The 13,463-nt window shown below is 38.5% G+C and overlaps 1 protein-coding gene across 4 annotated transcripts in view; it reads left to right on the top strand.

Moving 5' to 3' along the window:
* Positions 1-13,463, top strand: part of LOC129748482 (probable serine/threonine-protein kinase DDB_G0282963) — a 93,248-nt gene that overhangs the window by 38,378 nt on the left and 41,407 nt on the right. For 3 of the 4 annotated variants that reach the window (XM_055743133.1, XM_055743125.1, XM_055743149.1), the window contains 2 exons: positions 507-691; positions 758-1,116. In XM_055743133.1, the coding sequence (XP_055599108.1) occupies positions 507-691; positions 758-1,116 (544 nt within the window). The remainder of the gene's footprint in view (positions 1-506; positions 692-757; positions 1,117-13,463) is intronic. The other variant, XM_055743142.1, reaches the window with a different exon arrangement.

The raw sequence follows: 13,463 nt of genomic DNA, 5'->3' as shown, positions 1-13,463 counted from the left end.
AAAAATGTTTTTTATTCCTTATTTTTGTACTTTGTTGATTCATTGATGAGATGCTTTTTGATGACAATTAAAATTTGGGTTTTGTGTTTTTCTTTGAAACGTTGAGTTTGTTTCGATTTTCAAATTTAAATATTTTATTTTGAACCATCCCGACCTTCGCAATGGACAACGTTAAAACTCTCCCAATGACAAATCCACATTCTTCTCGATCACTCCAATTCCATCATCTTTTCCGTCCGCTCAAAACAGAAGTGGGAGGATTACGGTCGTTTCCCTCTCAACAATTCCACCCGCACCACAAAACAGATGCAGAATTCTTTAATAACTTTCTGTTTTTTCCGATTTTTTTTTTTCACGCTCTCCGTCTTGCTTCCAATTTTTTTTTTTGGTATTTCAACCACAACTCCAATTATGAATCATCTCGTTGTCGTCCGCTAACTGAACGGATGGATCGATGAATGGATGATGATCACTCACTGTTGATCATCTCGGCTGCCGGCATCCAGCAGAAAATAATTTAAATCGATCGTCGAAGAGCTCATTCAAACAGGGCCAGCATCTGGACATTTGGTTGGCCAACGCCATTCGAGGGCTAGAACACAGCAACAGCCAAGATTCGTCGGATCAGCTAGACAGTCCCACGTTGAAGGGCACTTTCGGAGGAGATCCACTTTCGTTGCCGCCCAATTTGGTAGGTTGTCATGAGATTACTTTTATAAAACCGTCTTAAAACTGATAATTTCCGTTTTCTTTTTAGGGTTATCCGGAACTCGGACTGAATTCCGATATTTTTTCGCCGACTCATCAACAGCAACGTAGTCACAACTTCTCCTCGCCAAGTGGATCCGGTGTCAATTTGCCGCCCACGTCCCACTATCTGCAAAGTCATCTGCAGTATCAACAACGACCAGGGTACGGAGGAGGAGCCAACTTGCTGCTGAATGACGGTATCGAGTTCGCGAGTTTGCCGCCTCGTATCAGTCACTTGACGCCGAGTCAGTTGCAGCAACTTCAACAGCAGCAGCAGCAGATTTTGCTGGGAAGGAGGGGAGTTCCGGGGATGCAACAGAACCAAAATTCCAGCTCCTATCAAGATCTGCTCGGAGGACAGAGAATGTGAGTACAAGTTTTATGTATTTTTTATTAAAATTAATAACACCACAGCGTACAACTTTTTCGGATTTCATAAAATTGATTGACGAGCACGAATAAGTTAAGGACGTGTAGATAAAGTTAAACATTTAAAACAATTTATTGAGTTGAACGTGGAATGAAGTTTACTGGGTCAGCTAGTAGTTATCTTTACCGTCACACTGTGGCTTTCAACTATGTAATTTCCCTTTTAATTGAAAATTCTCGTACACCCAAAATTGTGATGTCTCATTTTCCGCGAAAACCGGAACTTCATTGACACCCATTGTCAGATAAATAAACCTTAGCCAGTGTCATTTTAGCACGAAAAGCATCCAGCACAGCACAATTCAGATGTTTGGTTTCGAGCGTCAGACTCCAAAATCCAGGATTGGTAGCATGTATGCCCGAAATCGCATCAAACTCAGCAAGTTTATTTCCAGATAGATTCAGTGTACCCAGCTTTGGCATGTTTCCTACCCGAAAATGTCTAAGATGTTCGATTCGGTTTCCTTGAACGTCCAGGTGCATTAGATTAGCCAAAATATGACTTCCGTTCAGCGTTAAATGCTTTATCTGGTTTTCGACTAGTGACAAAACTGTGAGATTTTCAAAAATGCTGAATTGAGCCAAATGACAGGTGGGAAACTTATTATTTGAAATGTCTATGAATTCCAGTTTCTTAAAATTATTCAGACGACGGCCAATTCTTTCCAAACCATTGTCCTTGAATATCACCGATGTTAGTTCTGGGAGAATCCATGAGTCAAATTTTGTTGTATTCAGCTGGACAGAATCGATTGAAAGCGTTTGCAGCTTTGGCAAAAACACTTTTCTACTAGAGCAATTACTATTCGTGAATATTGGGAACATGCTTCCATTCCTTCGATACGCCTGAAGGTGACCCAACTGCAGATTAAAAATATTCAAATAGTTCAAAAACTTCAAATCTTGCAAAGTGAAATCCACGGAGTCAATCGAAAGCCGATCGAGGCGCGATAAACTGGTAAAGTTAACCGAAAATTGAATATTACTCTTCCGGAGCATCAATTGGTTCACTTTTGTAGGTATTGGACCATTACTTAGAAGCTTCACGGAGCTACTCTGGTCTATCATAAGATCTGACAAGCTCTTGAATGCTCCTAAATCAAGATCAAACTTAATACTGCTGTTGAATATTTCAATTCCTTCTAGAAGGCTTCAACGTGCCTTGTCTGGCATGACGATTTCAGTGATATTGCAATCAGCGATAATCAAACGTTTCACTGTTGGTGGAATCGAAATTCTTGCTGCTGATACGTTCGACAACATAAGTACGTGTCTGTTGGCTACCAAATTTTCGAAAAAGGCGCCCGTTAAATTGTCAATAATGCTGTTTTGAAAACGGATGCTGAAATTGAACCACGCATATTTTGCCGGTAGAAAAAAGGTTCCGTCGATCTTTTCGACTTTGATGATGGTACATTTTGGGTAATCAGCAGCATCTGGGCAGAGCTCCAGGTCACATATCGACGATTGAATGCACACACTAAAACTAAAAAAAAAACATTAAGATTTAAATTATAAAACAAAACAAATGTAGACTTACAATAGACAAAATATCAGACGATATCTTTTCAGGTTGCAATTGGGCAACCCCATGCTGGCTGTAACTTTTACTAGACACTGTTTCTCGAATGTGTCAAAGGCCAGCTTTATACTCGTTCAGGTTCAAAACTGTCATTGAATTGAATTATAATAGTCTACCATTTATAAACCGATTTCCACAAAATTGCATTTTTTATGTCGTAACCGTGATTTGATTCCGGATTCATTTTTTGTTCCATATACAATTACATACATTCGACCCATTCCATCCACGAGTTTGAACCCAAAAGTAAACATCGAACTCAGTTGTACAGGATTAAGTTTTTCAATAACTATCTGCCGACAGCAACGTTGATATTAAGTGGCGTATGCCATAAAGATGGTGAAACTGCATAGCGCCTACCTTTTGCTTCCAGGTTATCAAAGCGTTGGAAGTTTTCAATCTACAGAGGTAGGGGAGAAGCAGGTTAAATGCGCAAACTATGCAGAATACTGTTGTTCTTGAATACTTCAACAAATACACCTGAGCAAAAATCTGTTTTGTAAACATTGGAGTTATTTTCAACTGGAAATCTCTTGCAGTTTTCAAGAAGAAGAATTTTTAATAAAGGTTGTTCAAATGCAGGCTTGATGCGCTTATTGGTGCAGGGGATATAAAGGCATAATGGCCACCTTGAGAAGGACGTCTATTTTACCATAGACAGCTTTAATGTGTGAGTTACACCATTGTTTCATTTTCAGACACTTAAAATGTCTAAAGCCACCGGATACGACAATGGCGCGGATCAAGGTAATTCATGCTTCCGAATTTTGAGTATTTAGAAGGTAAATCAAGGCTAATTACTAGTACGAAAAAACAAAACAAAATTGTGCTTTTGTGTAGGGAAAGAAGCGTTATGGTGATAAGGCTAGAAGAAATAATTTAGAGGGAGAGAGTGTTTGCTAAAATGTAATTATCTAAAATGTTTCCAAGAGGCGTGTATGAACTCGATATATCGAATAAAGGAGATGATGGTTGAAATCACAAAAAAGTGCAATTTGGTAGAACAAACCCCCTGAGAGGGGCAGAATTCGAATGGAGGTAAAAACTCCCTGAGAGGTTCAGTACCAGGATGGAAGTTCATACCCTCTGAGAGGAACAGTACATGAGTGAAAGTTTAAACCCCCTGAGAAGGGGAGGACTTGAATGGGGGTATAAACTCCCTTAGAGGAGCAGTACTGTATGTAAGCACAAACCCTCTGAGAGAGGCAGTACTCGAATGGAGGTACAAACTCCCTGAGAGGGGCAGTACCAGGAGGAAAGTACAAACCTCCTGAGAGGGGCAGTACCAGAATAGGGGTCCAAACCTCCTGAGAGGGACAGTACTTGAGTGAAAGTTTAAACCCCCTGAGAGGGGCAGTACTTGAATATAAGTACAAACCCCTCTGAAGGGTGCAGTTCTCGAATAAAAGTTCGAACCCCTTGAGAGGCGCTATACAAAAATGTGAATTCAAGCCCCCTTTGGAGGGGCAGTACTTGAATGTAAGCACAAACCTTCTGAGAGAGGCAGTACTCGAAAAGATGTTCAAACCCCCTGAGAGGGGCAGTACTCGAATGGAGGTTCAAACTCCCTGCGAAGGGCAGTACTAGGATTGAAGTACAAACCTCCTGAGAGGGGCAGTACTTGAGTGAAAGTTTAAACCCCCTGAGAGGGGCAGTTCTTGAATGGGGGTACAAACTACAAACTCCTTAAGAGGAACAGTACTTAAATGTAAGCGCAAACCTTCTGAGGAAGGCAGTATTCGAATAGAGGTTCAAACTCCCTGAGAGAGGCAGCACCAGGATTGAAGTACAGACTCCCTGAGAGGGGCAGTACCTTGAATAAAAGAACAAACCCCTCTGAGAGGTGCAGTACTCGAATAAAAGTTCGAACCCCCTGAGAGGCGCAATACTAGATTGTAAGTACAAGCCTCCTGGGGGGGGCAGTACTTGAATGTAAACACAAACCCTCTGAGGAAGGCATTGCTCGAAAAAAGGTTCGAACCCCCTGAGAGGGGAAGTACTCGAATGGAGGTAAAAACTCCCTGAGAGGGGCAGTATCAGAATGGAAGTTCAAACCCCCTGAGAGGGGCAGTACTTTAGTGAAAGTTTAAACCCCCTGAAAGGAGGGATCAGGCCCCTTACCAACAAGAGGAGGGGTACAAGTGGTCACCTCGAGTCATTACGAGGAGAGGTCAGATTTCAAGTCGTTAGAGGAGAGATCGGGCCTTGAATCGTGCAGAGGAGAGGTAAACCTCGAGTCGATGCGAGGAGGGGTCGGATCTCAAGTCGTTAGAGGAGAGATCAGGCCTCAAGTCGCGAAGAGGAGAGGTTTGTGTGGGAATCTCGAGTCATTGCGAGGAGATGTCGGTTCTCAAGTCGTTAGAGGAGAGTTCAGGCGTCGAGTCGTAAGGATGAGAGGTTTTGCTGAAAGTGGTCTCGTTAATGAGTATTGCCTTTGAGCGCATTAGCGCGAATAGACCTCCCACTATTGAAGCATAGTGTACTAAACAGTTCGAGGTGGGAACCAGGTCTGCGGCCCCAGGTGGAGTTTAGGGAGTAGGGGGTATACACGGAGTATATCATGAGTCTGCCCATTGTACCCATGGACCCAGAGTAGCAAACTGGGGGGACGCGGTGGCTCGCCGTGCCTTGGAATACAATCCGTAAACCGGGATTTACCACCTGTGGTTACCAACTAAAAAAAAAAAAACCCCCCTGAAAGGGGCATTACTTCAATAGGAGTGCAAACTCCCTGAGAGGGGCAGTACTTGAATTTCAGCACAAGCCCTCTGAGAGAGGCAGTACTCGAATAGAGGTTCAAACCCCCTGCGAAGGGAAGTACTCGAATGAAGGTAAAAACTTCATGAAAGGGGCAGTACTAGGATGGAAGTACTAACCCCCTAAGAGGGGCAGTACTCGAATAAAAATTTGAACCCCCTGAGAGGGGCAGTACTTGAATGGGGGTACAAACTCCCTGAAAGGAGCAGTTCTTGAATGTAAGCACAAACCCTCTGAGAGAGGCAGTATTCGAAAAGAGGTTCAAACTCCTTGAGAGGGGCAGTACTCGAATGAAGGTACAAACTCCCTGAGAGGGGCAGTACCTTGAATAAAAGAACAAACCCCACTGAGAGTGGCAGTACTCGAATAAAAGTTCGAACCACCTGAGAGGCGCTATACTAGAATGTGAGTACAAGTCTCCTGGGAGGGGCAGTACTAGAATGTAAGCACAAAACTTCTGAGAGAGGCAGTACTCGAATTGAGGTTCAAGCCCCCTGAGAGGGGATGTACTCGAATGGAGGTACAAACTTCCTGAGAGGGGCAGTACCTTGGATAAAAGAACAAACCTGAGGTGCAGTACTCGAATAAAAGTTCGAACTTCCTGAGAGGCGCAATACTAGAATGTAAGTTCAAGCCCTCTGGGGGGGGGGGGGGGGCAGTACTTGAATTTAAGCAAAAACCTTCTGAGAGAAGCAGTACTCGAATAGAGGTTCAAATCCCCTGAGAGGGGTAGTACTCGAATAGAGGTTCAAACCCCCTGAAAGGGGCAGTACTCGAATGGAGGTACAAATCCTTAGAGAGGGGCAGTACCAGGATGGAAGTAAGCACAAATCCCCTGAGCGGGGCAGTACTCGAATGGAGGTACAAATCTATATCCCGAACACGTCGAAAAATAAACTCCTTAAAGAGGGGCAGTACCAGGATGGAAGTACAACCCTTTGAAAGGGGCAGTACTTGAATGAAAGTGTAAACCCCCTAGGAGGGGCAGTACTTGAATAGGTTATGTGAACGGATCCAAAGTGCTAATTGGTAATCCTCTGCGTTGATAAAAAATCTTTGGAAAGCTCTAATGGATCCCTGCGAGGGGTTCTGTGAAGTTTTATGAAGTTTTTGTGAGAATAACAATCTGCACGAATTCTCTGGGTTGATAACAACAAAAACAGATATCAGTTACTTCCTGCGAGGATATGAACCTCTGAAAAGCTGGAACTGATCTATGTGAGGATTTCTCAAAAGCTCTGAAAAGCAATTTTTAATTTCCATTTGAAATTCCCTGGGCAGATGAAAATATAAAAAGCTCTGGGAAGATTCATTACATATGATATACAAATATGTGTCTAGATTTTTTGAGAAGCATGTTTGGGCATAATAATTTTTAAAGATTGTGAGGTTGTGAGGGTGAAATATTCTCTAGAGCCACCTGGAGTGCTTATAAAATTTTCAATTTACGAAAAGTTTAGCTGAGATGAATTTTTTTTTGGTTGAATTGAAGAATAATTAAGCAATTAGAACCAAATGTGACATGTGGAGGTATTTGAGTACGAAATAAGCATTATTATATTAATATTTTAAGCCAATTTTTCCAATGAGGGGGATCGGGAGTCCGATTTAAGATGGAAGCCCTATACGTTTTTCGTTGCATATCTATAGAATTAATCATACGATAAAATTATCCCATGCCTTTGTTCAAAGCATATAAGCCTCAAAATACATTGATTAAAAGTTGTTCTATCACCTATTTATTAAATGGCTGTATGCGCATTTAAGCCGATAGGCGCATATAGGTATACCTTCCCCTTGAAGATGGGACGCTACGAAATTTAGGTTTTTTTAAGGTATTCATTGTCCTCTGTGAGTGTATTAATCATGAAAAATCGGATTCTCTTCATACGTATGGAGCCACTTTCAATGCTTCTCACAGAATGAAATACGGATAGTCGGAAATCGTTCAGCGAGTTGTCGTTTTGAATCAGCCAAAATGTTTGTTGGGTTATTCTGATTAAATTGCATAAATAAAGGCGGAATACAGGTTCTGTGGACGCCTTAATTTATGCAACTGAGACAAGCAAAATCTCGGATGGCCTGCAGTTTATATGGAATAATACCATTAAAAAATTACTTGAACCAAGGATTATCATTAGTTGAATGGATTGAACTATTTAAATTTCAGATTTGTTCGATGTTCTAATCCAAATACTAAATAAAGAAAGTTCAGTGCATTTTCAAGACTGTTTTTAAAAAAATCAAGACAAATCAAGACTGTTTCTCGAAAATCATAATAAATACTGAAAAATTTCCAGATTTGCCGAAAAAAAAATTAAGTTTTTTGACTAACTCGGATATTCGTTATTTTGGGAAAGGTCTTAATTTCTGAGTTTTGATCATATTTGCCCAACCATTGCCCTGATTTAAGGTTGCAAATTATGCTAGGTTTTTAGATTAAAATTCAGAAGATTCGGCCAGGTTTTTCGATACAATAGCCAGGATTTGTCCGGCCCGGATATTTAAGTGTGGGAAAAATTCGGGCAACCGTAGTGAAAAATAAACATGGCGACCGTTACACTATTGCTTTTATCTAGTTTATTTCCATCTCAAATGAAAATTCTTGTGTACCCAAAATTGTGAGGATTAATTTTTTTTTTGAAAAAAAAATCAGGAACTTTCTTGACACCCATTATCGGCTAAATAAACCTTGGCAATGGTCAGTTTAACTCGAAAAGCGTCCAACGCAGTACAGTTTAGATGTTTGGTTTCGAGTGTCAGACTCCATAATGCGGGATTGGTAGCTCCAATATCGGAAAATGCATCAAGCTCAACTAGTTTATTTTCGGAAAGATTCAGTGTCATCAGTTTTGGCATATTTCCTACCCGAAAATGCCTCAGATGTTCGATTCGGTTTTTTTGAATGTCCAGATGTACAAGATTAGCCAAAAGATGACTTCCGTTCAGTGATAAATGCTGAATCCTGTTTTCGACTAGTGCCAAAACTGTGAGATTTTCAAAAACGCTGAAAGGAGCCAAACTACAGATGTGAAACCTATTTTTTGAAATGTTAATGGTTTCCAGTTTCTTGAAATCATGAAAACGTGAACCAATATTTTCCAAGCCATTGTCCTTGAATATCACCGATGTTAGTCCTGGGAAAATCCATGAGTCAAATTTTGTCGAATTTAGCAGTACAGAATCGATTGAAAGAGTTTGCAGCTTGGGCAGAAACACTTTACTGCTAGTGAAATTACTATTGGTGAATATGCTTCTGTTACTCCGAAAAGCCTGAAGATGAGCCAACTGCAGATGGGATATATTTAAATTATTCAAAAATTTTACATCGGACAAAGCGAAATCTACGGAATCCATCATAAGTCTATCGATGCGAGATAAACTGGAAAAGTTAATCGAAAGTTGAACAGTACTGTTCCGAAGCATCAATTGGTTAATTTTTGTAAGTATTGGACCATCACTATGAAGCTTCAGGAAGCTGCTCTTGTCGATCGAAAGATCTGTCAGATTCTCAAACGCTCTCAAATCAAGATCCAACCGCACATTGCTGTTGGATATTTCTATTCGTTCTAGCTTACTGAAATGTGCCCTGGTTGGCATGATTATTTCTGTGATATTGCAGCCCGTCATAATGAATCGTTTCAATGTTGGTGGAATCAATATCCTTGGTGCTGACACGTTTGACAATATCAGTTCCTGTTTGTGGGCTATTAGGGTTCCGAATAAGGCGTCTGATGGATTGTCCATTACGATGTCCTGGATATGGAGGCTAAAGTTATACGAAGAATAGTTTCCTGGTAGGAAAAAGGATCCGTTCATTCTTTCCACATTGATGATGCTGCATTTCAACCAATCAAAAGAATCTGGGCAGAACTCCAAGTTACATAGCGACAACTGAATGAATCCGCTGAAACTGGAATAATTTCTCTTTCAAAAATATAAAGGTAAATATTTAAGAAAAAAATAGGTCGTCATCTTACGATAGACAAAATGTCAGCAGATATGATTTGAGAATGCAATTAAGCAAACCCATGCTCGTTCAAACAGGAAGAATGACCCTAACGGGTTAAACTCCTATAGAAAAAGAAAAAAAAATGCTCGTTCAAACGTTAACAAGACACTGTTACTCGATTTAGTCAAAAGCCAGCTTTATACTCATTCAGGTGCAAAAAAAATGTCAGTGAATTGCATTATAATAGTCTACCATTTATAATTCGGGCTCAACAAATTTGCACTTGTTACGTCTGGAAAATGATTTGCATTTCGATTCATTTTTAATTCCATGTACCGTCAAATGGGGCATTTGTTAATTTCTAAATTTCATCCATCCAAACATACATTTTTGAGATTTCAACTGGTAGAATCTTTTGTAGTTAAGCTAGAAATAATAATAAAAGGTGATACGGTCAAAACTCCAAATCGCGATGATAAACAAAATACGACGGCCAAAGCGTGATCCCGGAGGCTGAACACGACAATGCTGACGAAGTTTGACTGCGTGGTAATGGACGACGAAACCTACCTAAAAGCCGACTACAAGCAGCTTCCGGGACATGAATTTTATACGGCAAAAGGAAAGGGGAAGGTAGCAGATATTTTCAAGCACATGAAACTGTCAAAGTTTGCGAAGAAATATCTGGTTTGGCAAGCCATCTGTACCTGTGGCTTGAAAAGCAGCATTTTCATAACTTCCGGGACTGTCAACCAAGAAATTTACGTGAAAGAGTGTTTGAATAAACGTCTGCTGCCTTTCCTGAAGAAACACGGTTGTTCCGTACTGTTTTGGCCGGATTTGGCATCTTGGAGGCCATGGAGTGGTACGCCGCCAACAACGTGCAGGTGGTTCCCAAGGACAAGAACCGTAAGGCCCGGCAATTCGGATTTGGAAAAGCGGAAGCCTAACTGAACATTTTTCTGAATTTTATACTAATTAAACTTGAAAAAGAAATTTAATTTGATTTTTAAATAAACGATTTCACCGATTTACACGCGTTTTCCCTTGACCAAATTTTGACCGTATCACCCTTTAGTACTAAAAATGCACAATAAATCCGGTTCGTCATTGAAAAATATTGAAAATTATGTAATTCCAAGAATTGTTAAAAATATTGAAAAAAAAACACATCTAAAGCATTGAACTTAAGCTTCAAAGATGATACTTGTCATCTTTTTTTAAACGTTTCATAGACTAGCTAAAAAATTATGATCGTTTTGAAAAATGATTGTTTAAAATAATTAAAATGAATTAAACGTTTATAAACTTTCAAACGAATACATATATTTATATAAAAATAACAGACTCAAAAACTACTGAACCGATTTGCGTGAAACTTGGCAGGTGTAAGCTTCTGAGGCCGGGATATGCTCCAATGATAGTTTGAAACCCCTCTCTATCATTGGAAAGGGGGAAGGAGGTCTTTCAAATTAAATTTACAAGTCTTGAGAACTTTAGAACTATTCATTCAAGTGGAGCCAAATTTGGCATAAGAAAGTATTTCGGCGTACCGTCTCGTATGGAATGTTTTAATGATGGTTTAGTATCCCTGCACATTCTTAAAAGAAAATACATAATTCGAGATTTTATCGAGCAATTGGAACCAAATTTGGCATGTAAGGGTATTTGAAATGTATCTATGACTTCCTAGCAGGGAAGATGGAAAGGAGGGAGAGCTTCCATACAATTATTATACATAGCTCGAAAGCTTATCGAGCAAATGGAACGATATTTGGCATGGGAGGGAATTTGAATACGAGAAGTGATTGTACGATAAATTCCTCCTTTCTTTCAGCGGAGATATAAATGGAAAAAGGGAGCTTCCATACAAATTTTTTGCATAACTTGAGAATTCATCGAGCAAATAAAATCAAATTTGACATTAAAGGGTGTTTGAGAACTAGAAATATTTCTATAAATATTAAGTACTCACTCCTCTATCCAATGGAAAGATAGAAAATGGAAATGGGACTCTCTTACATGGTTCTACATAACTCGACCTACCAACTACCCGAGCAAATGTTTACGTATGAATATTCAATTTTATACCCTCTTTTTTTTCAGGGTGGAGTCGGGAAGAAGGCAAGGGTTATTCATAGTTTATTTGACATGACTTAAAAACTCTTATCAAACAAATAGAGCCATATGTGGCATGTGTCATTTTTTCAGAAACTTCAAATATTTTTATGGTATAGTTTGTGAGCCCTTCTAGCATTGATAGGGGGAGAGCGTGTGAAATTTATGTCAACTAATCAATTTAAGAACTTATGAAGCTTATGAAAACAGATTTAAAATATCAAATCTTGAAACAAATTAAGATATCAAGTTTCAGAAAATCGAATCTCCAGCTGGATTTCCTGTCGCATTTCCAGCTACAACAGTTGCTTTTGATTTATATTGCAATTAGATTTAGAAAAGTGCTCACAAAACAATAAAATTTTCAATAATTTTTAGAAAATGTCATTTTTTTTGAGAGGGGCTCAAAAATATCATATATTTTGAAATTTCAAGCTCTAATATTTTTTTTACCCAATCAAAATCTTGGGTCTTGACGACGACAAAAAGTTATATTTAAAGAAGATTTTGTTTAAAAATAAAAAGTATCTTTGGTAATTTTTAACGACTGATATTTTTTAGTTCTTTATTTTCTAATTGGCATTTCAGTCTTTAGGAAGCAAAGTAAAGAATTTTACAATTTGCCTGACGTTTCGGCCTTTGATCTTGGCCTTCTTCAAGGGATAGCTAAAATATTTATTTTTTGATAATTTTTGTTTTTATAAACTTTACAAATATTTTTCTTGTGTTGTACTTACTTTGCATTATACTGTACATGTTCCTGAGTGTATACTATTTGAAGAGAATTTCTGTCGGATTTTAAACTGTTATGATGATAGTTCCATGTTGTATTTTTCTGTTGGATGATTAATTTTTGTGTACTTTACCTATTTCAATGAATTTTCACAATCGTAGAGGTCGTAATTGAATAAAAACTGTTGAATTTTATGTGGACACATTTCTCGTGAATAACTTGTAAGAATGATGTGGATTTGTTTATATTAGATGTTGGATTGTGGTTTTGTATGTGTGAACGAATAACATTTTGATGATAAACTACATATAAGTGTGTGGATGTTTTTTTTGAAAATTTTGCTCTTTTTTATCTAGTGTGTTCTGAAATGATAAGTATACGCACACTAGATAAAAAAAAAGAAAAATTATCAAAAAACATCGGGCAATTTGTAAAGTTCTGTAATTTGCTTCCTAAAGACTGAAATGCCAATTAGAAAATAAAAAAAAAGTATCCGAATTTGAAAAACAAAGACAAACTTTTTACAAAATCTATATATATATATATATATATATATATATATATATATATATATATATATATATATATATATATATATATATATATATATATATATATATATATATATATATATATATATATATATATATATATATATATATATATATATATATATATATATATATAAAAGCAATTATCTGTATGTTTGTTTGTTTGTTTGTCCTCTATAGACTCAGCCGTCTTAAGAGCTAGAGGTCTGAAATTTGGCATGAATACTCATTAGGTCCAGGAAGGATGAAAAATGTTTTCAGATTTTTGGATGACCCCTTCTGAAAGGGGTCGTCCATACAAGACAAATAATGTTTTCGCGATATTGGCGTTACTTTAAGTCTGATTGTGTTGAAAATTTGCACATGAGAGTTTTAAAAGACGAGCAATCGATTGCAGTTATCAAATTTAGGGTTAGGGGTCGGCAAAAGGATGTGCTTTCGCAGACTTCCTCGATCCGGCTGACGTCACTGAGGCAGCTTTCGACGGTTTTCGCATGGGTTTCTTCAGCTGAGAATTTTCCTTCTTCTTTGCGATGTTATTCTCCTTTGGCTTCGGTTTATCGACCTTCTTCCGTAACGCAGTGTTCTTGT

The sequence above is a fragment of the Uranotaenia lowii genome, chromosome 1 (genome assembly GCF_029784155.1).
Source record: "Uranotaenia lowii strain MFRU-FL chromosome 1, ASM2978415v1, whole genome shotgun sequence".
Taxonomy (NCBI): domain Eukaryota; kingdom Metazoa; phylum Arthropoda; class Insecta; order Diptera; family Culicidae; genus Uranotaenia; species Uranotaenia lowii.
The sequence above is the reverse complement of the archived record's forward strand: the minus strand, read 5'-3'. Positions and strand labels throughout refer to the sequence as shown.